The 27,734-nt window shown below is 36.5% G+C and overlaps 1 protein-coding gene across 9 annotated transcripts in view; it reads right to left on the bottom strand.

The window, feature by feature from the left end:
- The window catches only part of LOC149801763 (focadhesin-like), a 596,289-nt gene that overhangs the window by 177,151 nt on the left and 391,404 nt on the right, over positions 1–27,734 (bottom strand). For all 9 annotated transcript variants that reach the window (XM_089956096.1, XM_089956095.1, XM_089956091.1 and 6 more), the window contains 3 exons: positions 25,720–25,807; positions 16,249–16,430; positions 1,715–1,987 (listed from right to left, as the gene is read on the bottom strand). In XM_089956096.1, coding sequence (XP_089812222.1) covers positions 1,715–1,987; positions 16,249–16,430; positions 25,720–25,807 — 543 coding nt within the window. The remainder of the gene's footprint in view (positions 1–1,714; positions 1,988–16,248; positions 16,431–25,719; positions 25,808–27,734) is intronic.

The raw sequence follows: 27,734 nt of genomic DNA on the forward strand, positions 1-27,734 counted from the left end.
TAATGTTTCATGCCAAGTACAACAAGATGAATCATGGGGTCATAATGATTCGTACCAAATATGACAAGATGAATCCTATGTCATAATGATTCATGCCAAGTAGGACAAGATGAATCCTGTGTCATAATGATTCATGCCAAGTACGACAAGATGATTCCTGGGGGTCATAATGATTCATGCCATGCATGAGGAGATGAATCCTGGGGTCATAATGATTCATGCCAAGTACGACAAGATGAATCCTGGGGTCATAATGATTCATGCCAAGTATGACAAGATGAATCCTGGGGTCATAATGATTCATGCTATGCATGAGGAGATGAATCCTGGGGTCATAATGATTCATGCCATGCATGAGGAAAGGAAACTTGGGGTCATAATAGTTCATGCCAAGTACGACAAGATGAATCCTGCGTCATAATGATTTGTTTCAAGTACAATGAGATGAATCCTGGGATTTATATTAGATGCATAAATGAAAAACATTTAACTCTGTCAGGAAAGTGACTGCTAGTGTTGCTTTCCACCAAAGTGGGCTTGACTCATAAGGTCTTAATGGTGCAGCTGTAACACCATCATTTTGCACCTCTGCAGTAACTGTTGCTGGTTCAATCCCTAATTCTGACATGCAAATGTAGGTGGTTGTCTAACCTAGGTCAGTGGTTCTACAGGTTCTCATATTATCTTCACCTATAAGACAACATTGCCCAAGCATCTGAGCAATGAAGATGGCACTGTATTAGTTGATAGTATCCATTGTGCAACTGACATAAAAAAAATAAAACGAAGTAGTAGTCATAATATTTTCAAGATGGCCACCATACCATCCATACTGTATGGCATATTGGTATTTTTTCATACAGAATTCTGAATGATAAATTCAAAGACTTTTCCCAAACTTTCAAAGACCACAAACACAGATTTCCAAGACCTATTTTCGCTAACATTTTGTATACAAGTTATGTTATATGAGGAAACAACAAATGCAAAATACTACAATATTGTTTAATGACGAAATTCAAACCATAATTAATCAAAAGAAAGAAACCAGGAAAACTTGACTACATCCGATTCTAACCACCTTGGACAATTTTATTTGTGATTATAGAAAGAAATTAAAATGTTTGGGTTTATTTCAATTTTCAAAGACTGGTAAACCCCTCAGTGTAATCTGCTAGATTTTCCCAAACTTTCAAAACCTTGAAAATGCTACCTCATTTTTTCTAAACTGTTAAAGACATAAAGACTGTAAGAACCCTGTTAGACCAACCAGATATGGTTTGATGAAGACACCATGTAACTATGGTCATCCATTTTGGAGAGGTAGTGATAATAAAATTTGGTGTCCATGGGGGAGCTCAGATCAGAAGCATTTCCATTTAGTTGCAATTAGATTGGATCAACCAAGCTGATGATAAGTCACAACTTAAGGTATTTTAGCTTTCTGTGCAGTCTGTTATATACTCCATGATCATCCATAGAAGCTGCAAACAACCTTACATATACTATTTAATCTTTGAAACTGAAAATATAAACACTGCCAAGGTATTCACAAATTATGTGGAATCTGATCTCTGATTGTTATTTAATCCAGCTGTTATTCTGCCCTTTGGTAATAATGGAGATTTTCAAAATAATGAAATAATATGAAACTGATTTAAAATGTAACAAAAATATCAACAGATGGATTACATTTACTCTAATCATGTGTCACCTGACTAGGATCTTGCTTTGCAATGTCAAGAAGTCTGTGCACTGCAAGGCTTGAAATCTCTGTATCCTCAAAGACAACCAGCATGGAGGTCACAAGGTTAGTGAGGGTCATGGGCACTGAGGTCAGGGACTGCAAGTGAGGCTGTAGCTTAGCAAGCCAAGATTTGGCAGCTGAGCGATCCCGAATAAAAAGAAGTGCTAGACGGGTGTAAAGCTGGCTCTTGTATCCCTCTTCTGTTATCTGTTGTTCATCAAGTTCTTGTGGGTAATTAGACTACAACAATGGTAAAGGCATGTGAATCATTTGAAAATCTGCACTCTGTATTTCTTATTTAATCAATCTGTTAATCTGCCCTTTGGGTATGACTATGAATTTTCCTTTTAAAGCGCTGAAAAACAAAGTTCAAGCATATAGTATTATAACAGTATGAATGCTTTCAGGAAATCATGTTTCTTTCTTTTTAATTAAAACATTATAACTGAAAACTTAATATGTATCAAATAATGGTTGTAATAGTCTGTTTTTAAAGCAAGTTACGATGATAAATCCTTCAATTAGGATTTTTTTGCTGCAAATGGCAGAATACAGTAACAGATGATTACCATATGTACTCGCTTATAAGATTAACCACAAACTGCCCAGACAATGATCTGCCATCACATAATGCACTGGCAGATCTGGTGCTATGTAATTTGTTAGGAGTGATCAGCAGAACAAACAACACAGATTAGTGGGAGATTAAGGTCTATATTGTCTGCAGTTTTACTGTACTTATAAGCAATTAACACATTAACCCCTAGCGATGACTTAATGAGGCAGGAGGTAGTAGCCTACTGCCGAGCTCTGTAGCATCATGGTCATGCAAGATACACTAAAGTGGGTGGTATTATAGAAAGGTAGACAGATGTAGCTCTACAATGATACCAAATAATCTGGAATATCTAGTTGCACTACAAAATACAGATAAAAAAAACTCATTTTTTGGACCCGACATTTTCCTACCCAAAATCTGCCTGTGGTCGGAATCTGATTTGTGTCCAGATTTTAGACCTTTGGCAAACTGGTATGAACTGCAAACAGACAGATGAGCCTTTGCAAAAAGTAGGATAAGATGGGCATTTGGAATAGAGAGTGGTCTCGATACAAAAATAATGGCTCTGTTTAGCAACAAAATTTTATTTTAAAAAAATCAAACTTTTACTATTCTGTTCATGCGCGAATCAAATAGCCAATGAAAAATGATGTTTCTAACACAACTAGGCAGTATGTTATTGAAAGATCACCGGGGATTTGGTGTTTTTGGATTTATTCAGAAATAGTAGTGCATTTTGATGACATCACCAAATTTGAATACTCCTTGTGTATTTAATCACTTGTGCATCGACATTGCACATAAATTACAAATTTAGCAATAGCCCATTTCATGAAGACTTTGGTGAACTTTGTAATTTGCTCGGAATTTTGATCACATGGCGGTTGGTCAGCTGACTGTAATAGCCACTCGATAGGTGGTGGACAAAATATGGCAGACGCTTCAGCATCAGCAACAACTTCTGTAACTACTTCAACATCATTTATCAAATTGAAAAATGCATATTCAACAGCGATGCTGCCGCATATATTGATGAAATTTAATATTGGAACCATCCTGTCTTATTTTCTGGAAACCAGGGCGGATTTCAAACCCATACAAGAGAGTAGCTTTGAGCTGTTTACATCTGGACATGTACATGTAAGTAAGGAAACGGTGTCGAAGTAAACAAATTTAATCCTGACAATCAAAGTGCAAGTCATTCAATCTATTTCTGTGCATCCGAAACATCACTATAATAAAATGCGTTTCATATGAGTTTATCAGATTTGTTTTTGAAAGTCTGTGGATAATTTACATATAAGTTTCAATCACTTAATTAATTTTATTTCTGAAATATTTCTAAACAATAACGGACGCCATTTTGTTATGTACATGTACCCACCAGCGTTTGATTGGCTGGAGTATAAAGTAACTCGGGAGGTTATTCTGATAATTATGGAGCAACTTGGTTAAATTCTATATGAAATGGGCTATTCCTTGATGATTTGTAATAAAAATCATTGTTAACACATTAACCCCTAGCGACGACTTAATGGGGCAGGAGGTAGTAGCCTACTGCCGAGCTCTGTAGCGTCATGGTCATGTATGATACACTAAAGTGGGTGGTATTATAGAAAGGTAGACAGATGTAGCTCTATAATGATACCAAATAATCTGGAATATCTAGTTGCACCACAAAATACATTTTTTGGACCCAACTTTTTTCTACCCAAAATTTGCCCATGGTTGGAATCGGATTTTGTGTCTGGATTTTAGGCTTTCTGGTTTCAGATCTAAGGCAAACCGGTATGAACTGCAAATGGACAGATAAGCCTTTGCAAAAAGTAGGATAAGATGGGCATTTGGAATAAAGAGTGGTCTCAATACAAAAATAATAGCTCTGTTTAGCAAAAAAAAAAAAAAAAAACCACAACAAGAACTACAACTTTTACTATTCTGCTCATGCGCGAGTCAAATAGCCAATGAAAAATGATGTTTCTAACACAACTAGGCAGTATGTTATTGAAAGATCACTGGGGATTTGGGGTTTACGGATCTATTCAGAAATAGCTTTCTAAATGAGTTTCCTACTTGATTTTCAGGTGAAAATGACAAAAACCTCCAGGGGTTAATGTGTTAAGACTTTATGCTCACAGATGGCGCATCTTCCAGTATCAATATGTGGACATTAGTAAGGTACCAACAACAGACTTTTCATCTGACAAGCCCTAAACTGTTTTTTTTTTGTAATTAAAGAAGAAAACTGAAAATACAGTTAAACCTGTCTTGAAAGACCACGGCTATGAAAGACCACCTATCTTGAGAGACCATGTCCTGAAAGCACAGACTGACTGATTATATAGTATTATCACCTGTAATGAGATACCAGCTGTCTTGAGAGACCATATTTTGGGGGCAGAAGGGTGGTCTTTCAAGACAGGTTCTACTGTATAGGGCATCACAATTATTCAGGAGGTTCTGAATTAACAACAATCACTATCTTTAAACCTGAATTTGTATGCAAGCTACATGTATCCAAAACCTGAATGTTGAAAGAAAACTTAAATCTTTAAATAAACTTTGTTAAATTTGTAGGCTTAACAAGTCCACAAACTGAAACATGAAGCAAAATTTTTAATTGTGCTCCTTGTTAGTGGGGAACTTTAATTCAGCATGCAGCATTTGTCATATGTTAAGTGAAAATTTAATACACAAAAGATATTAAAATGTTTTCAATCTCCCAATTTTAGAATCTAAAATAGAGCAATTGTGTAACGATCTTTGAACCAGTGTGAGAACAAGAACTAGACACAAAAGAATCCAAATATTTGAAACTTTTAGAATAATAAGAAAATATTAAGAAAAGGAAATGTTTCTGCACTGTTCCACACCCTCTCTAAATGAGTGGTGTAAGTAAATAAGAACACTAACTTGCAGTTCACCATTGTTTGATAAAGTCTTATTTTGTTAGCATTGCTGTTAATAACTTAAAGAATTAACTATAGTACACAGAAGATTCATTAGTACTACTGTTTTTTCATTTTAATTTCATATAGTAATTTAAGTAATAAACAATACATGTATGAATCAAAGCAGTTACCTTTTGTATTAGTGAGGTACAAATGTATAGATGCTAAGTGTACTGCCACTAAAACAACACCTGACAGCCTCTATTTACATCAATCAGCCACTACATTTTATGTCTCACAAACTGCAATGTTAACTCTCAATCACATTATTACAAAAAATTCTAAATTTGATTCCAGTCTATATCATGTATGTCTAAGAAGAATAACCATGCTAAAATCCTGACTAATTGCCTTTGTAAAATTCACTAAATTTCATATCTACAAATTTTTACTCTCCCAATAAAAATGGCAACCTATTTGACTGATGTCATGTCTTGCTTACTACTTGAATGTTACAATGTAAAGAAAATTACATCTGAATCCCTCTCTCTCAAAAACTCACACAGCTTGCAAACCAGCTTGTAACATGGGGTCAGGCATGACTTGCATTTTTTCAATAGAAAATTCCACAAGACCTTAATATACTACTCATTTAGGGGCCCTGAGTGGCCAAGTGGTCTAAAGTGCTCCCCGTTATGGATCACTGCCATCTCACCTCTGTCTGCGCCGGTTCGAGTCTCGGATTCAACCAATATGGGTATGTGAGAAAGCTTGCCAGTAGTTTCTCATGGGTCGGTGGTTCTTTCTGGGGTTTTCCCGGGTTCTTCCTCCACCATTGATACTGGCTGCCATGTATAGCTTATCGTGTGCTGAAAAATGGCGTTAAACCCCACAACAACAACAACAACAACTACTACTCATTTATCACTGAAAATATCAATTAGACCTGGAATTTCTGAATTAACATTGTAAAATTTCCAAGTTTTAATATAAAATCACATATTTTATTATGTTTTCTTGGAAAAAATATTTTCTCAATACACTATAAACAACATAAAGTGAACTAATGATCAATTATAAATGTTGGTAAATGCTAAAAGGTGGCAACACTAAGAAAAAAGACACCAATTAATAATGTTTTGTTTGGTGAAATTCACGTTTAAATCTTTTAATTCTATTTTAATGTAATCAGAATAATTGTGGTATGATCTCTTCTATTTGGGCATGAAAACTGTCAATCAACCTTTATATCGATAACCGACAAAACTACTGTGAGAACTTAATTAAGAGCTGGCTGTATCATGATCTACAACTTGGGCAAGTGTTTGTTTCATTGTAACTTTCAATTAAAATAGGCCTGCATTGTTTCATCATATTAACTGATGTTTATCCCTGGGTGTTTACTAGGAAGTATATTGCTTCCATTATTGTTTAAACTGAACAACCCGTACTTGTTATTATATAGTGTGTATAAACACTGTCTGTGATTTTCTTTATATTTGCCTTTTCAAAAGCCAGATTTAATTCCAGAGTAATGTTTCCTACATTATCTGCTGGTGCAAAGCCCTTAGCTTGTAAAGGCAACACTCACTTTATTTTCCCAGGTGACCATCCTTTGATCAAGCCATGAATTTCATACTTCTTCAGTGCCAGTTAGAGTCCTACAACTACTTGTGTGCCACTCACCATAATACCTTGGCTTGTGAAGGGAGCGCTTGCTTTATTTTTTAGTTGAAAATCCTTTAAATTAGCCATGAATTTGATACTTGTTCTTAGTCCTATTTTTAGTACAGATGAGGAACTGAATGATGTTCACAATGATCTTTTTGGCTTTTTACCACATGACATTTTGACAATGACATTTACAGGATACTGTGTATCCAAAAAGTGTGGGCTTAATTTGTTTATTTGCAAGACATATGGAATTTACATATTATGGGATATTGTAAATAGGATCATTCTGGACATTTATTTTTATAGCAGTATGTGACTTATAACAGAATTCAGAGATTTGTGTGATATAAATGGATTTAAATGTCAAGCATTATAAATTGTAATGGATTTTATTACAATATGGTGGACAAAATGTAATCTGTCAATTTATTTGTGACATATTCCTCTACATAATATAACTGTATCTATTTTACACCGGTTTTGTCTTTATTCTATCTATCTATTTACTTATCTAACTATTTATCATCATCATTCATCTATCTACCTATCTATTCATTCATTTGAGCCACCAACCCTAACCGCTTGGTAGGAACCTATGTCTACTTATCATATTTTCAAAGGGAAATTGTCAAGCACTGTCATACACAGATTCTAAGCTGTCTAAATCGGATGAAAGAAATTATTTCTTTAGGAAAGATTAGGGACCCACGCCTATGATTGGGTAGAATAAATTAGGACGTTCACTTTAGAGCAATCTGACTTTAAAGAGATGACCCTAGTCGAAATTCTTTAGTCTGGAAATTTCCAAGAACAGGAAACTTTGTCTTGACTCCGGTGGAAGCCTAAAGATTAGTGCTTTCCTCGTGAAACAAGAAAAGGGACCAGTTGGTTGTCGTGTAAAAAGAAAGGCTTGTTTAGTGCTAGGACGCCCAAGTCCTGAAGAAACAGCAACGAGGTATGCAATTTTAGTTTCACGTAATATTCTATTATTTGATTGCTTGTTTTATGCAAATGTGTTTGCTATGACTAGGTTTCCGTATTATGTATCGTTTATTCAATTCATGGAAATGCATTGATGTTAAGAGTTGTTATGCAACTTGCTTTATTCAATTTCATGGAAATATGTTGATGCTAGAGTTATTATACAATATATTTTATTATATCTCATTTTGTAATGCTTGGATAATCTTGTAGTTAAGGAATGCCGTGAGTTACATTTCTTTTCAATTTCATGCAAAAGTAATCGAACATGTAGTAGCATAGGTAAATTAATACGGTAATACTTAGTAGTCGTTCTTGTGGTAATTTAAGGCTTGCCATTGGAAGCGAGGTCAATGTCCTACCATACTAAGTCAGAACTTACGTGGTGTGTGGATAGCCACGGGCTCTGAATAACAATTAAGTGAACTGTAGTATGTGCCTCTGAACAGAAAGTATACAGTATTATGGGGTAAATTTGTCCTTTAAGGAATAGCTTTCAGAGAGCAAGATGAGACAGTCCGAAGACAGGTGTATGGACAAGAAAGAAAGAAGAACAAGGTCAGAATAAAAGGACCAGGAAGTCCGTGAAGGGGCAGAACCTAGAGTTTTGGAAGGATGACTAGGAGACGTTGATATACGGTCAAAGTGAATGAAGGTGATGCAATCAATCGTGGACCTTGCAATCTTTTCACCTCTCATTATGGTGATGTAATAAAAAAAAATTGGACACACCTGTTAAATTCTACTTATATCATCTAACTTGAATTTGAATTGCCGGTATTAATTTGTTCTGATTAAATTTGTTATTTTCTTGGCAAAGGGGGCTGGTATAGTTTTATTTCTTCCCAGTATTTTCGCTCAGTTCTCAGTTGAAATTCCATTTTTCTTTCACTCCTACTGGGCTATAATATCGAGGGTGATCATCCTCTGGATAATGCCAGCTAAACCCAATTAACCACTCCTCTTATTAAGAGGGCGACGTTACAAAGTGGGGTCTTTCGTCTGGGATTATTTTGAACAGTGTGAGTGACAGAGACTGAGTAGGATATTGGATAGAAATTAGAGTACCATAGCAGTGTTAAATTTGGTTACTGGTTAAGCAAGAAATTATGAGAGTGAATCAAGTCAATATCTATGCATTTTATAGTTAGTGCATGCCATTGTTTGATATTTCTTTAATGTATGTTATGACATTGTAAGAAATTAAGATTCTGCACATGAATCACTGTCATAGCATGTTTGTTGTCTGAATTAAAAGTAATTCAGAAAGAAATATTGCCTTTAGTTACTCTCGCGAGAAGAGATAATTAAGGAAGTCCTGCAGGAGCAGTTGCACATTGTTGGTGCAAGCATGCTGAATTTAGAGAGAAATTCAGAATTTGGTACTGCCAAACACTGTTAGGTTGCATTAGTTTAATTTAAATAAGTTGTACGTTAAGACTTTATTTGGGAGAATACGGGTAAGTATTTTTCAGGAATCTGTTTCTTGTAAGGCAGCAAGAGATAGTAGATACTTAAGATAAGTAAATTAGTTGGTGAAACAGTCATGTATACTAAAATGACAACTGATAGTATGTTGGTCAAAGAGTTTAAATCTCTTAGTAGAGATGAATTAGGTTATGAAGGGACCCAATTAGCAGAATTTGTAGAGCGGAATCTCAGAGTATACAGAGAACAACAGGCAGCAGAAAGGAACAGACAAGCCAAGGAGAGAGAAAAGAACAGACAAGCCAAGGAGAGAGAAAGAATCAGACAAGCCGAGAAAAAAGAAAGAGAAAGAGAAATCGAGTTAGCCAGATTGCAGGCCGAAGAAAGAGCCAGGGAGAGAGAACATACGTTAGCCATGGAGAGACTAAGGATAGAAGTAGAATCTAGGAGGGGTGAAGAACTGAATGAACATTTAGGACCCACACGCAAAGGATCAGAGGATAGATGCATTGTTCAGATAACAATGCCGATGTTTAATGACAGAGAAGAAATTATTGATAACTTTTTAACTCAGTTTGAGAAGTTAGCTTTAATCCATCATATACCCAAAGACCAGTGGGCCATTAATATCTCTGCATTTTTGCAAGGAGCTGCCAAGGATGTCTATCATAATATGGCACCGACTGAAGTAGATGATTACATTGCTCTCAAGAAAGTGCTGTTAAGGCACTATGAGCTGTCGGCTGAAAGTTTTCGTAAACTTTTCAGAGAGTCATCTAAGTGAACAATGGAGAACATGCGCAATTTCATACTCGCATACGCGTGCTTTTCGATAAATGGATTAAAATGACAGGCACCGCGCTCACTTATGAAGGTATATGGGAAGAGATCTTGAAAGAACATGTCCTCAGTACGTATCGGAAAGACCTGATCATATTCTTAGTGAAGCGTGATTTCGCTACCTTAGAAGATATCAGTGTGATGGCAGAGCGATGTGAGAGTGCACACTCCTGTCCAACCACCTGGGGTGGCAGGAATCGACCCAGCGCCACTGACCTTAGAAGAGCTAACGGTTTGACACCTCATAAGCTGAATGGTCAAAATGGTGGGAAGCCAAGGGCTGATAATCCCAGCCGTGATCAATTCCGTGGCCCAGGAAAGACCCACAGGGTAGATAAGGGTATCCCTACTAAGAAAGCTGAAGTGGTATGCTACCGCTGCAACAAACCTGGCTATATTCTCAAAAACTGCAGGAAATATTGTCCCACGATAAATGCAGTGACATCAGGCACTGGTAGAAGGTGTAAACCAGTAGAATGGTCTAATACAGCAACAGTTATGGTAAACGGAGAGAAGGCTACCATGTTGTATGACACCGGATGTAGTTATCCAGCCTTGGTGGATAGCAAATTTGTCAAATCTGCAGATTATACAGGTGAGACAGTGGAAGTCCAATTTGCTAACAGGACTAAAGATTCTCTACAGTTGTCTACATCAACCTTGATTCGCCGTATGTGAAAGGACGAATTCAAGCAGCGTGCTTGTCCAGATTGTTGCATGACGTAATTCTAGGATGTAGGGATGTGTTGCCCCAGCCTAATCCTATGACGTGTACACCTGTACACGTGGGGTCCATAGAGACGAAGTCTATGAAGAGAAGGTCAGGGTCAAAGCCCCTGAACCCCTCGACATTGCCCATAGATAATTTGCTACCTGGTGAATTAAGGAGACTTCAGGAGGAAGATTCTACCCTTAACAGGATACGCGGGTATGCAAAGGAGGAGTCCATACGGAACTTGCCAGATGGTGAGGCAGAGTTCGTGCTGAAACGGGGTATCTTGAATCAATACGCCCAGAAGGGATCCAAGAGGTATAAGCAAGTGATTGTACCTCGATCCATGATAGAAGAAGAGCTTAGGCTAGCACATGAGAGTTTACTTGGTAGTCACATGGGTGTGGCAAAGACGAGAGATACGTTAGTGAGGGAGTTCTACTGGCCAGTTGTGTATAGGGATGTAAGGAGGTTTTGTCTGTCATGTGACAGGTGTCAGTGGGTGGCACCTAAGACCTCGCATTGCCGAGTGCCATTAGGAACCACCCCTCTGACTGATGAACCTTTCTTGAGGGTGGTGATGGACTTGATAGGTCCGATAAAGCCTGCGTCAAAAAGTCGTAATAGTTATGTGTTAACGATTGTCAATTATGCTACCCGATACCCGAAGGCCATTGCATTAAAGAACATTGATTCAGTTACGGTGGCTGAAGCTTTGTTAGGAGTTTGGTCCAGAGTTGGTGTACCTGAAGAGATGCTAACCGACCAAGGGACGCAGTTTGTTAGCTAGGTGATGGAAGAAGTGAACCGGTTACTTTCCATTAGGCACCTGACTACTACCCCGTATCACCCGCAGTGCAATGGTCTAGCAGAGCATTTCAATGGGACGTTGAAGCAAGCTCTGAAGAAGTTGTGTGAAGGTCGACACAAGGACTGGGATCAATACCTTCCTGCGATACTTTTTGCGTACTGCGAAGTACCCCAAGCTAGTCTAGGATTTTCACCTTTCAAGCTAGTTTATGGAAGGACAGTGAGAGGACCCATGGCTGTACTGAAATAGTAGTGGACGGATGAAAAGGCATCGGAGGAAGTACGAACAACGTATCAGTATGTTGCTGATCTCCGTAACAAACTGGAGTAAGTTTGCAACTTGGCCCAGAAGAATCTGTGACGCACGGGGACGTCAAGCCAAGTACTACAACAAGAAGGCGAAGGAACGGAAGTTTGAAGTGGGTGACAAGGTGTTGTTGTTGTCACCAATGGAGCACAAGAAACTCCAAGTATCCTGGAGTGGACCATTTGTTGTAACGGAAAAGAAGGGTGGTCAGAACTACCCTGTCCAGGTAGGAGATAAAGAGAAGTTGTATCACTGAGTTCGTGGTTGCTACAGTTGTGATTGAAGAACCCAACGAAAATGGAGGAGTGGCGGAATTACTTCCTAGTTGTCCTTTGACGAGGGTTGAAACCTACGTCGACCTCTACGTAACATTAACATCAGAACAATGTGAGGAGGTGGAGGAGATACTCCATGACTACTCCAGTGTCTTGACACAAAGACCAGGCGTGACAGATTTGGGGGAGTTCGGTTTGAAGCTGCTGGATGAAATGCCTGTGAAACTGAAACACTATCCACTACCTCATGCGAAGTTAGAAACTGTATGGGACGAAATTAGAACAATGCTTGACTTAGGGGTCATTGAACCAGCCGAGTCTGCATATAGTTCACTGGATGTTTTGGTCCAGAAGAAGGATGGTGATCACCGCTTTTATGTCGATTATCGGAAATTAAATAGGATCACAGAATTTAAAGTTGAAATGTTACCGGATCCCGAGTCCATATTTGCCAGAGTAACCAATGCCAAATATTTCTCTAAAATAGATTGTCCAAGGGATATTGGCAAACTCCAGTTCATAAGGAAGACCGTCCAAAACTTGCCTTTGCAATACCAGATAGGACATACCAATGGGTAGTCATGCCGTTCGGGGTCCAGCATTTTCACCCAAATGATGAGGAAACTGCAAGTACCTTTCAGGGTGACTGGAGTTTAAAATTTCATGGACAATTTGTTATTGGCGACACCTGCTTGGGAAGAACACGTGGTCCTTACTGAGAAAAGTTCTGAATGACTTAGACAGGGCTCACCACTCGACCATCAAATGTCACATCAGATTTCGGAGACAGACTTATCTAGGACACACACTCAGTGAAGATACATTAACACCAGACAGTACTAAAGTTGATCAACTTTGGAATGCCACACGTCCAACTACGAAGACAGAGGTGCAATCTTTTCTAGGACTTGCAGGTTATTATTGTAAGTATGTTGCAAACTTCAGCACTATTGCTAGTCCGTTGAATAACTTGACACGGAAGAAGGCTTCGACGAAGGTTATCTGGATGGACGTTTGTGAGAGAGCATTCCAGATGTTGAAGGATAGGTTGACGTCAGACGCCATAGTGTGACTACCGGACATGACAAAGGACATTGTCTTACAAACTGACACTTCTGACAGAGGTCTCGGTGTAGTTTTACTGCAAGAACATGATGGGAACTTATTTCCAGTTGCTTACAGTAGCAGAAAGTTATCGCCAGCAGAGCGTAATTATTCTGTTACCGAAAAGGAATGCCAAATGATTATCTTTGGAATCTCTAAATTCCAGCGCTATCTGTATGGGCAAAAGTTTATTCTGGAAACTGACCACGAACCACTCGCTTATCTGGCCCAAGCTAAATTAAAAAATGGACCTTTAATGAGATGGTCATTATTTCTCCAGCAATATCAAGTTCAATTGCGTTACATTAAGGGAAACACCAATGTAGGAGCAGATTGTCTGAGTAGACTAATTGATTCTGAGGTGAAGGGGACATGTAAACAATAACTGGAAATACAGCTTCAAAATTCGGAGAGCAAAATCCCTCATTTTACTCTTAAAGAGGGGCCTATGTGAAGTGTCGAATTTTGAATTACAGAAATTTTAAAGTTGAATGCATTTAGCAATTAAAGTATTATCCCAGTTAAGCCAGAGAAGTCTTTGTGAAAGGTCACTTCAAACTTCATCGTTCACCTCCCCCCATGTCAGTGTAAACTTCAAAGGATTAATATTTCCAACCCACTGAAATTGACCAGGGTAGCTTAACACAGTCCTTAGAAAGTAAACATTTGAGCCATCAACCCTAACCACTTGGTAGGAACCTATGTCACTTATCATATTTTCAAAGAAAAATTGTCAAGCACTGTCATACACAGATTCTGAGCTATCTAAATCTGATGAAAGAAATTATTTCTTTGGGAAAGATTAGGGAACACCGCCTATGATTGGGTAGAATAAATTAGGGTGTACACTTTAGAGCAATCTGGCTTTTCAGAGATGACCCTAGTTGAAATTCTTTAGTCTGGAAATTTCCAAGAACAGGAAACTTTGTCTTGATTCTGGTGGAAGCCTAAAGATTAGTGCTTTCCTCGTGAAACAAGAAAAGGGACCAGTTGGTCGTCGTGTAAAAAGAAAGGCTTGTTTAGTGCTAGGACGCCCAAGTCCTGAAGAAACAGCAACGAGGTATGCAATTTTAGTTTCACGTAATATTCTATTATTTGATTGCTTGTTTTATGCAAATGTGTTTGCTATGACTAGGTTTCCATATTATGTATCATTTATTCAATTCATGGAAATGCGTTGATGTTAAGAGTTGTTATGCAACTTGCTTTATTCAATTTCATGGAAATATGTTGATGCTAGAATTATTGTGCAATATATTTTATTCAGTTTCATGGAAAGTGTTGATGGTAGAATTGATATGCAATTTACCTTTTTAATTATACAGTTATTAGTTCATTGGTATAATTGATCGCATGTGATCCAAATGTTCATATGTGTAGGATTTCATATGGTTATATGAAATAACTTTCTTTGTTGTTAGGATGATACAGATCATCATGAGTTAATGATAATTACCTAATTATATCCTGATTTTGTAATGCTTGGATAATCTTGAAGTTAAGGAAAGCCGTGAGTTACATTTCTTTTGAATTTTATGCAATAGTAATCGAACATGTAGTAGCATAGGTAAATTAATAAGGTAATACTTAATAGTCATTCATGTGGTAATTTAAGGCTTGCCATTGGAAGCGAGGTCAATGTCCTACCGTACTAAGTCAGAATTTACGTGGTGTGTGGATAGCCACAGGCTCTGAATAACAATTAAGTGAATTGTAGTATGTGCCTCTGAACAGAAGGTATACGGTATTATGGGGTAAATTTGTCCTTTAAGGAACAACTTTCAGAGAAAAAGAAGAGACATTCCGAAGACAGGAGTACAGACAAGAAAAAAAAGAAGGATGAGGTCAGAATAAAAGGACCCAGAAGTTCATGAAGGGGCAGAACCTAGAGTTTTGGAAGGATGAAATAGGAGACGTTGATATACGGTCAAAGTGAATGAAGGTGATGCAATCAATCATGGATATTGATGATGTAATAAATCCAAATTGGACACACCTGTTAAATTCTACTTATATCATCTAACTTGAATTTGAATTGCCAGTATTAATTTGTTCTTATTAAATTTGTTATTTTCTTGTCAAAGGGGGCTCGTATTGTTTCATTTCTTCCCACTATTCTCGCTCAGTTCTCTTTTGAAATTCCATTCTTCTTTCACTCCCACTGGGCTATAATATCGAGAGAGATCATCCTTTGGATAAGGCCAGCCAAACCCAATTAACCAACCCTCTTGTTAAGAAGGCAACGTTACAATTTTTCCAAAGTGCAACTCTGACTTGCTAACAATAATTCATCCAACACAAGTTACAACATTCTTTCCAGAAACTAATGTCTACCCTTTTAAAAAAAGAAATTTTGTTTAATTGTGAATGAACAATAACACTATAATGTATACAGTTCAACACAAAAAGCTGTGACATAATACACAATGTGTTTAGCAGTACATGTGAAGTATTCTGAAACCACTTGGAATACTGTCTTTTGGGGTGGGGGGGCAGAATTAAAGGTAATTTATGAAGAAAAATGAACTCCATTATAACAAACTACTAAGTTATTCACAATATGATTAAAAAACTAATATTCAACAATGTAACCTGCACTTTCTCTGTTGATCAAGTTCTAAGTTTTTTGAAGGTCCTTTGGTAACTTGCACCTCTGCTTATATCAGTTAGGTGTTTTTTGGACTCTTTGCACTTTTGTGCAAATTATCAAGGGAGATGTGTATTAGGCAATTTAGTGTTTACTAAAAATGTGTAACCATGGAACAGGGATGGCTCACCATTATGTTTGAAAACTGATCTAAAAATAAATATTGATTGATGATTGATGGATGGGATGGACAAATATGGGTAACAATGTATGCTTTATAACTGGTGGAATACAAAATGCCATTCTTATATGACAGTTATTAAATAGTCTTACAATAACATTATTTCCTTGCATCCTGGTCTTGACTTGTGACACCATTTGACTGGCCAGTGAAACAATTCCAGAATGCTGGGTTACCATGGAACTGTTGGTGGTAATCTGCAGAAGGGGAAGGATGATCATTCCAAGACAAATGGAGCAAAGGGCTTCTGTCTGGGTTCCTAGAATCAGTCTCACTAACAGAAAAAAAATGTATTGTCAGTTGTTATAATATCTTTTTGTTTGCCATGCTGTGCTGTTCATTACACTTACTGTTTCAGAATAAACACTAATCTGCCATAACAGTGCATGCTGTTTGAATTATAGCAAACATAATAAAGAGTTAGATATGGTACCTTGCAAATTAAATACCACACATCCTGGTATTATTAATGAGAACTTAATTTAGAATGACCCTGCCATTATCCTTATGAGATTTCAAAAGTACAAGACCAAGAAATGGATCACAGAGCAGTTTATAATTAATTAATTAATTAATAAATAAATAAATAAATAAATAAATAAATAAATAAATAAATAAATAATACATTTGTATATTAACAAAGTTTCTGCAACAGTATGTTTTAATTATTGTATAGCTGGAATTGGTTTGCAAGCACCAAGCATAGCTAATGAATAAAGGTTAAATGAGATGCTTCAAAAACATCACAGTAGAAATAGTAATGCTACATCTCTCTGCATTTGATGATACCAATTCACAACTGGGTCCAAATTGTCATTAATGATAAAGAAGAAACTACTGTGTCCTTAAATCTATTATTCTCGGCTTTTAGTAAATTTGCATTTCAACTTTTGCAGAACCCCAAAATCTGTCAATGAGAATGCTATAGTCAATTTGTGCATTACAAAAATTATTATCTTGGTAAATTTCATGAAGTTAAATCTCATGATAAAAAGTGCACAAGAGTTAGCTCCCTTAAGCTGCTGGCAGCTCTCCTCTTTGGAAATCCACTGTTTCTAAATATTGTTCTGCTGAATACAGCACATGTAAGATCTTTTTTTTACATTGATTTAACCCAGAAATTAAAGCGGCAATGAGACACAAGACATGCATGATGGTAAAGTTCTATGAAATCTGTTTTAGGTTTTAGCAGCTGCTTTCTTTTCTTGTACTATTCTGGGACTGACACATGTGCTTAAGGCAATGATCATTTCTGTATGAGCTAATCTTAGGGGAATAGCAGACTGTAGGTCAAATACAGTATAACATATTTACCAATGCTTTTGTGAATTCTTGTGATTAAACTTTCCTTGACACCAAATACAAAAGTAAATTTTGCATAGGTTTTTGTTTTGGATAGTAGATGGGGTGTGGGGTGGGAGGAGTTTAATGCATTTTGGTGATAGACAAGAACAAGCAAATCCAGTAAATTTGTGTAACCAGTCGACCAGGGTGAGGTGACAAGTTCACAAGCTTGAAATCAGATGATGACCCTTTAAGACAGCTGTAAAGTTATAGGCATACCGAGAAATTAACCGCGTTTCATTACCCTATCTTAAAGGTCTTTAAAGGAGTAGTGCAGCAAAGAGAGTAACGAATATTGATCAGTAACCTTGACCTTGGAAGGTGATATATGATATGCCATCAACCTAATATGCATAAGTGGACCATGGGTTTATCCCTTTACCTCAACTATAAAGCAAGAACAAAAGAAACTTTAAAATATTTTGTGTGACCTTGACCTTGACCTTGAGGGTAAGCTGTAGTTTTAGTTGTTGTAGGGTTTACCTGCATGCCAGCACAATACTGGCTATATATTGTGCCAAGTAAATGTAAGGTTCCAAAGAAAGGAAGTATAAAAAATTTCAGAAAAGCTCTACAAAAAAGCTTTCCAAATAATAAAATCCAAACATAAACATAAAGAAATTCTACATGATAAAAGTTTAAATAATGTTAAAATTATATAAAAGGTATTTAAAATTTGAAAAAATATGGTCAAAATTTGTTATCTAAATTGTACTCCCTCTTCAAGTCCAAAATTCTCTCTTGTGGTACAAAATACAGTTATTCACATACAAAAATTCTGTTTAATAAGGTTGCAACACATTCTAGTGACACTATGCTAGTACACCAACCTACATTCATTTATCTTAAACAACTCTTAAGTTGAACTGTTGATGAGCAAATGCAACTGAAACCTAACATTGACTTGGACCATGATGAAATGACCCATTATTTGGAATGGGCCACCCTTTTCTTGATTATATATATATATATATATATATATATATATATATATATATATATATATATATATATATATATATATATATATATATATATATATATATATATATATATATATATATATATATATATATATTGAGATTAATCAATCCCTAACACACATGATCCCTTGCTGGATTCAGTGCACTTGAAAGGATTGTTATTCGACACACACACACACACACACACCAAATTTCATGCCTTCATCTCATATGGCTCTGAATTATTGAATTGTTTGGTGGAAAGGAAAGTGTGATAGAAAAATTCAACATTGACCTCAAAGATATGACCTCTAATGTGGCACATAACACATAGTACACAAAGTTCCACCTCTTAATCACAGACAACTCTGAAGTTACAGAGTGGAAAAGAATGTTATGGAAATACCAAGCCATGACCATGGACCCTCACACCATCTGATAAATAATACGTTTTAGTGATGATGTTTAAACATGCCAAGTTCCAAAATGGAAATCAATAAATAAGGTATGTCTCCTATAACATACTCTGAGGGGGCAGCCTTGTACGAAAGCAGCCTTAAAAGGTAAGCATGGACTTTTTGATCATTAGCTTTTATTCATGTTGTACCAGCTGACATGGACTTTGCTGACGCTACCAGTCATGAATTTAAAGACACAATAAATAACATTATCCATTAAGTTGAGACAACTGTATTCCCTTGTCTATTACAGGTATATATCCACAATTGAAAGAATTAACATAATTGTCATTTCTTGTAAAACCACTTAATTGATATTCACAAATATTTAGCCAACATTTTGTAGGGATGGGCTTGTGAGGAAAACCTTGCTTAAGTTTACATGTAAAATGCTTTTATTTTGTGCTTCTACAGCAATGCAGTATCAATATTCATATGTGCCAATTATTTAGCACCAGTTCTGAAGTAAGATCTATAATTAAATCAACCATCCAGGGAGATGCCAATATATCCAATAGGTCATGTAGCCATGTGATAAATGTAAATTCATAGGGAAAGCACTGAGATATCAGAGCAAGTCTATGACCATTCAAAACAGATGGGTGGAATAATCTGATGTTTCCTTGTTGTTTCATGTGTCGATCATATACAGAAATGCACTCATAATTGCTTACATTTGATGCTGCAATGTCATTCAAGCACTACAATATGTACTTACTTAAAAGAGCCCAATTGAAACCAACACAAAGATTCGCAATTGCATCATGTGTTGGTATATCATGGTCAATGTTGTTTGTTTTACTTATTACTCTTAATAAAGTGCATAAACCCAGATCTGCCAAAGCATAATGCAACATCAGATCTGGGTCTGTGCAGTCTTCAACAGAACTGGACTGACAAGTGAGTATATATTGAACATATTGTTGTCACAAGTTTCAGTCTTACACTATAACAATTACATGCATGACTTACCAGGAAAATTACTTCTCATGATTTCAGTGTAAATAATTCACAGAAATTACACTGCTGACATCTTAAAATGAAAATTTTTTTGGTGAAAGTTTAGGTTGCACTTCATGAACTATCAAAACGTTTCCAGCCTTATCTTTACAATAGGGTGTAACACAGATTTAAATGGAAAAGATACTAGTGCTTCTGAATAAAGGTTGAAGGAAACCTGGTTGAAAATGGAAATAATGGATTGCTTCAATGATCTAAGCTGTAGCATATATCTAAACTTAGTAGCAGGATGGTAACCTACTTGAAAATTTTTAGTGGACGTTTCAAATTCTAGAGTGCCAAGCCCTAATAATTTGCTCACTGAGTGGGAAATTAATGATAGAAGATATCAAAAAGTGAAGGTTTCAGTTAAGATAAAATAATGGGCTGGTTTTAAAAAGGATATCACGATCTGTCTTTCATTATCTGCATCATTCTCAACTGGTGATTAAAATGTACTTTTTGGACTAATCTAAACCATGTCTCAACATACTGTCTGGCATCAAATTCACTGATACACCATAAACTTCATTTGCTGTTTTTGATCATAGCTTCTACTGAATCAGCCTTGGCCATATCAAAATTTATGGTACTTTGATTGATAGTAATTGCCAGGCAAAATTTATATATTTGTCTCCATGTCTGCAATTTTCCAGATCTGTGTCATTACCTAAGGCTGATTATACAGGTCATGTATTCAATGTGGGTATGTGCGAAAGCATGCTGGTAGCTTCTCTTGTGTAGGTGGTTCTTTCCGGGGTTTTCCTGGGTTCTTCCTCCACCATTTATACTGGCTGCCATGTATAGCTTATCTAGTACTGAAAAATGGCATTAAACCCTACAACAACAACAAAAGGTCATGTATTATACTTATAATATTAAGCTGTAAGCCAGACTAATGACATGAAAGATCTCAATTTAATGCAGGAAAAAACAGTCAAATCTGAGTGTAATCAGTCATATATTCTTTTACCTTTTAGAAGTCTCCCAAAGTCATTATAAACATTATTTATCATGCAGAAACAAATTTCAGATCAAAGTGATCTTGACAACACAACACTGACCCCTTACTAAGCCGTTTTATTATTATATATTTTACATTTGTGCCCATCTGTGATTTGGATTTTTAACATGGCTTTAATAATTTTTCATTCATAATGCTAAGATGTCTGCAGTGTGGCAGTTTATAGTGATGTCTAGCAATGGGGCATCATGCCGTAGACATGTAACATAATATCCCACCCAGTCACATTATTATGACACCAGGCCAGCAGGCCCTAAAACAAACCACTTTATGTTAAGTGAAAAGTGAGGCAGAGGCTTGTACCATTTTTATAAGTCTTTGGTATAACTCAGCCAGGTCATCTGAGGCAGATGCTCTAAACACTTAGGCCACCAGAGCAGTTCATATGTAAAAATTAACATTTAATTGGCTCTGTATAGGTAGTAATGTACCAACATACTGTCAAACAATTTACATACATACATACATACATACATACAAACATACATACAAACAGACATACATACATAAATACTTATATATATCCATACGTACGTACATGCATATATACATACTTATATCATACATTCGTACAGTGACAGAGTGTAAAAGATATAGAAAAATAAGTAATGTGATATCAATGTAACAGTATTAAGAAAAGTCCATAAAAAATCTGATGTGTGTGTGTGTGTGTGTGCGTTGTTATGAGCTAAATACAAATACTGAACTTATGTTATTAAAGCATAAAATGTAGGCCACATTGACATTTTTTCTGGTAATAAGTGTGAAGTATTAACATGAACAGAAACACAAAACAAAATTTCAACAATGTTACTAAACCATGAAATATAGATCATTGTTACCTTGTTTGGAAATTAGAGCATAATACTTATCAGGATGCATCACCAAGTTCCATGACCTATGTAGAATAATATGCATATAGCATACAGTATGCCAAAAACTTGTGTTGTCATGAACTAAATGCAAAACCTTAACCTGAGCACCCATCATGCTCAAATGTAACCAAACCCAGAAAAAAGTGAAATGTATGTCATAGTGACCTTTTTACTACCAGTTTGGTATTGGTTGATAATTTAAATGATTGAAGCAAGAACAGTTTTAAAAAAAAGATGACTGAAGCCACTAGGCAGTGAAGCATGAAATATGAATCACATTGACCTACAACTGTGACGAGGTTTTAGTATTCATCAAGATGCATCCCATCACCAAGTTTCATCATTCAGGATACATACATGATGCAAAAAACTACAAGGTAACACACTAAATCCAAAAACTTAAGTCACTAAAATGTGAAATGCTATAATGGTGTGGTACTAATAGAAATGCACAGGATCAGCTAATTTGATAATTTTAGCATAAATAGTGGTTATATAAGCTCAATGAGGAAAAGAGGTTGTAACTCGTATGAGCTCAATGATGAAAAGAGGATGTAACTTGTATGAGCTCAATGATGAGCTCAATGATGAAAAGAGGATGTAACTTGTATGAGCTCAATGATGATGTTGTTGTTGTTGTTGTAAGGCTTAATGCCATTTTTCAGCACAAGATAGGCTATACATGGCGGCCAGTATTAATGGTGGAGGAAGAACCCGGAAACCCCCCGAAAGAACCACCGACCCGCGAGAAGCTACTGGCAAGCTTTCTCACATAACCACATTAGCCGAATTCGAGACTTAAACCGATGCAGACAGAGGTGAAGCTCAATGATGAAGAGAGGATGTAACTTGTATGAGCTCAATGATGAAAAAAGGATGTAACTCGTATGAGTTCAATGATGAAAAGAGGATGTAACTCATATGAGCTCAATGATGAAAAGAGGATGTAACTTGTATGAGCTCAATGATGAAAAGAGGATGTAACTCGTATGAGCTCAATGATGAAAAGAGGATGTAACTCGTATGAGCTCAATGATGAAAAGAGGATGTGACTCGTATGAGCTCAATGATGAACTTTTTTCATCAGAAATAGATTATATTTACAAGCAAATAGATGAAGATACTGAAACCAGTCTCACTGGCACAAAAGCAGACTTCCATTTCTGCTATGGTAACACGATTACTTTTTCCACCATTGAACAAATAGCTTGACCCTATATCCTAATGATAATAACTGCCTTGTTTCAAATTTGACAGACCACTCCGATGGCCTAGTGGTTAGAGCATCCACCTTGGATGCGGGAGGTCATGGGTTTGAACCCCCACAGAGTCATACCAAAGACATAAAAATGGTACTAACAGCTGCCTTGCTAAGTACTCATCATTAAGAAGTTAGTATTAGGACATCATGCTACATGTCTCAGTCATGATGCCCAAGTGCTAGACATCACTATAAACTGCCATACTGCAGACATTGTAACGATATGACTGAAAAATTGTTAAAGCTATGTTAAAAAGCATACATAAACAAACACAGATCAAATCCTACATATTGACACCTTAGATTTACACTGTCAACCTGACTGTAGTATGGTGTGTAGAGGTGAGAGAAGATATGTATACATATCTATCCACATAATAATCCTTTATTTAAACAATGTGAACAGAAAATTAAATTGTATAGAGTAAGCAATAATTGTAGATACTTGGCAGTGACCATTTGAGGCAGGGAGATATATCTGTTTGGTTAGGAAACACTGGGCTGCTGACTATTGAAGGCAGGTGACCATGATACACAGGACACATATAGGAAATTTGCTGGGAGTGGTGAAATTAGAATGGCCACTGTGAACAGATGACCACTGAATAAAGGTGACCATTAGGACAGGTCTGACTGTATATCTATCAAGTTTCATGACTGTACATAAATTTGTGTCACAGAAACTGAGGTCAATGCAAAAGATTAACATAATCAGTGGAGCATGAAAAGAAAGTGTATGGGACATACATTTGCCTATGGGAAGCAGTATCTTCCAGAATAAGATCATATTTAAAAAAAAACAGGTAGGCTTATCATGTGGATGTAAGAGTGAAAAGTAGGTCACTGTCAACTGTACATTATATGGCTGGCACATATTTAATAGTCCTCTATGTAGGTACTGGTAGAGTATCATTTTAACTTTGGTGATAATTGACCAATAGCCCTCAATTATCTGGACCTCTGGTTATGTTGTGCAGTCTTGAACTAAACTTACTTGGCAGAAGCAATTCGTTTCTTATTAGACTTACTGGTACCTTGAATCTGACCTCTGACCTTTAGCCTGACTTTATCTATTAGGTATTTTTATTACCTTAAGTGCAAGCCCTCCAAAAAGTTTGGTCAAGGTCAAGGAACTTACTCTAGAACAAAGTATTCTGCAAAATCCATTATTCTTTGTGCCACAATGACCTTGTCATTTGATCTTTTGACCTCAACGTCAATAGGCCTCTTCCATACCTTAAGGGCATCCCTTCACAACTTTGGTCAAAGTCTAAAACCAAAGTTATTCTACAACAACCAATTTTCTTATTCAGTCAGTGACCTTGACCTTTCACCTTCTGACCCCAAATATCAATCAGCTTCTTTCTTGCCCAATGTGTAAGGCATCCACAAACTTTGCTAAAGGATCATGATCAAGAATTTCGCTGGGATCCCGAGGCACTTACAGAGGAAATAAAACCAACATTCTTGTACAGCAGCCATTGTTCTTCTTTCAGTCACACTGACCTTTATCCATGACATTTTGACCCCAAAACCACAGGCTTCTTCCTTACAAGCTATCCACAAAGTTTGGTCCATTTATATGATGTAGAATGGATGTTAATGTATGCGAATCATTTTTCCTCTTCCAGTCAGTGACCTTGACCTTTGGAATCAAGAGCAATAGTCTTTTTCCTTATCCCAAATGCAATCCATCTAGAAGGTTTGGTAGCTTTGATGGTGGAGTTTTGCACAGAAACACAATTAGTAACAGAGGGTTGACTGGGCAATGGATAGTATCCTAATGCAATATGCTCTGGCTTATGGCAGGTGTATGAAAACATAACATGAGCAACAGACCATAAAAAGGAGGTGACTACGACCTTCACCCTGGTGAGCTAAACATCCTCCTAGATGAATAAACTCATTAAGTTTCATGATTATACGGACAACAGCATCAGAAAAACTGAGCTAAATGTAAAACATATCATGACATGTAAAACATAGATCACCGTGACCTTTTCCATAGATAAGAATTACCTGCACAATTAATATACCCATCAGATTTCATGACTATACATACAGCAACCACTGAAACAGGGCTAAATGCAAAAACTGCCTATGCCAATGGCACCAACTTTATTTGAAAAGTTAATTAGTCAATTAGTTAAAATATGTGCTCAAGTACCAATTTTCAGTCATTACCATGGGACACATGAATTCATGGTAACTGTCATCATCATCAAATCAATCACAGTTTTAATTTTTCTTATGTGGACCGCTCTGGTGGCCTAGTGATTAGATCATCTGCCTCGGATGTGGGAGGTCATGGGTTTGAACCCCCAGAGTCATACCAAAGACTTATAAAAATATTACTAGCAGCTGCCTCGCTAGACACTCAGCATTAAGAACTGGTCGGCCTGTTGTCTGGATAATGTTACTGGGTGGGACATCATGCTACATGTCTGTGGCATGATGCCCCAGTGCTAGACATCACAATAAACTCACACTGCAAACATCGTAGCGATATGACTGAAAAATTGTTACAGCCACATTAAAAATCCAAATCAAGAACACACACACACAACATTTTTCATATGCAAATTTGGCAATAACTTTCCTACCATAAACTTTCTGAGCAATATGATTGTTACAAGATACCTGTCTTAAGAATGGGCAGACAGTCTGTTGATGGTGCCTCCAGTAGAATTCCACTAAGCAGCACTAAGTTTAGGTCACTGCAAAGCAACTGTAAGTGAAAAGAGAACCATTAAAACCCATATGTTGACCCATATATACTGTCAAAATTGCACTGGCAGATAAGGGTTTACAAATTTAAATGCATTTCACATAGCATTTCTTTATTCTTTAATTTTTATACATAGTTTATCCACAAAACAAGAGGTTCATGATGGTTTCTTATGCCTCACCTGGATAGCACTTGTGCACTTCTGAAAGCAAATTTATTAAAACTGTAGAAGGGGAGAGAAAAGCTTGGAGCACATAGTTGCTATGCTGTCTATTAATGCTGGTGTAATTTACCTTTATTTTGTAGAGATGGCAAAAATAAGTGCTGAACATGCAACACAATATAAATGGATCATTTACTAGATAAAATGCAGGAACTGTGGGGGCCCCGAGTGGCCAAGTGGTCTAAAGCGCTCACTGTTATGGATGAGTGCCATCTCACCTCTATCTGCTTGGGTTCAAGTCTTGGATTTGGCTAATACAGTTACGTGAGAAAGGTTGCCAGTAGCTTCTCGTGGGTTGGTGGTTGTCAGCGCTGCAATAGAAACGTACTTCAAGAGATATAAATTTGCTAAACTTCTCTTTGGATTCAAGAGTTTTATATTTCATTATATAAGCAATATTGTACTTTCCTTATTTTTTAATCTTAAATAAATAATGTAAAGTGGGATATGAATTCACAGACCATTTTAGTGTTTGTTTTCAAATCACATAAACTCTATTTCTGTATACAACTGCCACCAGGTTTATGGGAAGAACCCTGAAAAAGTATTAAAAACTGAAGATTCCTAAATGGCACAAATACCACTAGTCTAATACATGTATGTGTGCAAAATTTTATTGACAAAACTTGAATGATTTTGGAGCTTTTGCCCTGGAAACAAAAGTGTGGGTAAGGGATGGAGGGACAGAAAAATTTACATACAAATAAAAAATATTGACAGTGAGGAATTCAGATAATAAGCATACCAAGTTTCAAAGAGATATTTTGAACAATTTTGGAACTACACTCTGGAAATGAAAGTGTGAATTAAGGATAGATGGATGAACAGACAAATGGACAAAAACACTACCAATACTGAAAATGACATATTGTAAATAGCAAAAGACACATTTTGACCATTATTTTGAAACATGTACTAAATATCATAATAGATATCTTACAATATTTACTCGCTTACAAGTTGAGTCCAACTGTAGACTGCACAGACCCAGATCTGCCAGCGCATAATGCACCAGAAGATCTAGGTCTGTGCAGTTTGCTGGGAGTAATCAGTAGAACAAACAACACAGACCCTGATCTGCAGGCACATTATGATACGTTGGATCAGGATCTTTGTTGTTTGCAGTTAGACTCGACTTATAAGTGAGAACAGATGGTATACTGTTTTGAAGTTTTGACCTGGAAACAAAAATGCATATAATAGATAGATTAATTTGTTAATAAGTTTTGAAAAAAGTATTTTAAAGATTCCTTTTATTTTTGGTAATGACAGCCATATCTGATGGCAGATTGGCATCATTTGTACAAAAATTTAAACATTTATGCCAGAATGCTTCCTTTCTAATATGAAATTGGTTCAATGGTTTTTAAGACTCTTCACAAATGATGCAGAACCCTACCACATGCTCCTTTGGGGCCAGAAAATCAGAATCCACATTAAATTTACAAATTGATGAATATAATTCTACTATCCTGGTAAGGAAAGAAATGTGTTAAGATTTTATTGCCAGCAGATCTGGGTTTATGCAGTCTGTTAGGAGGAATCAGTAAAACAAACATTGACCCTGATCTGCTGATGCATTATTCCCCTTGATCTAGGTCACCCTAAAATAGATACAAATAGAAGGTATTGTTTTCCAACTTGTTGCCATGTAATGGACAGATCAGAGACATATGTAATACAGAGACTGGAGATTGGCCAACA

Source organism: Sinohyriopsis cumingii, chromosome 4 (genome assembly GCF_028554795.1).
Source record: "Sinohyriopsis cumingii isolate HCF-2022 chromosome 4, ASM2855479v2, whole genome shotgun sequence".
Classification (NCBI taxonomy): domain Eukaryota; kingdom Metazoa; phylum Mollusca; class Bivalvia; order Unionida; family Unionidae; genus Sinohyriopsis; species Sinohyriopsis cumingii.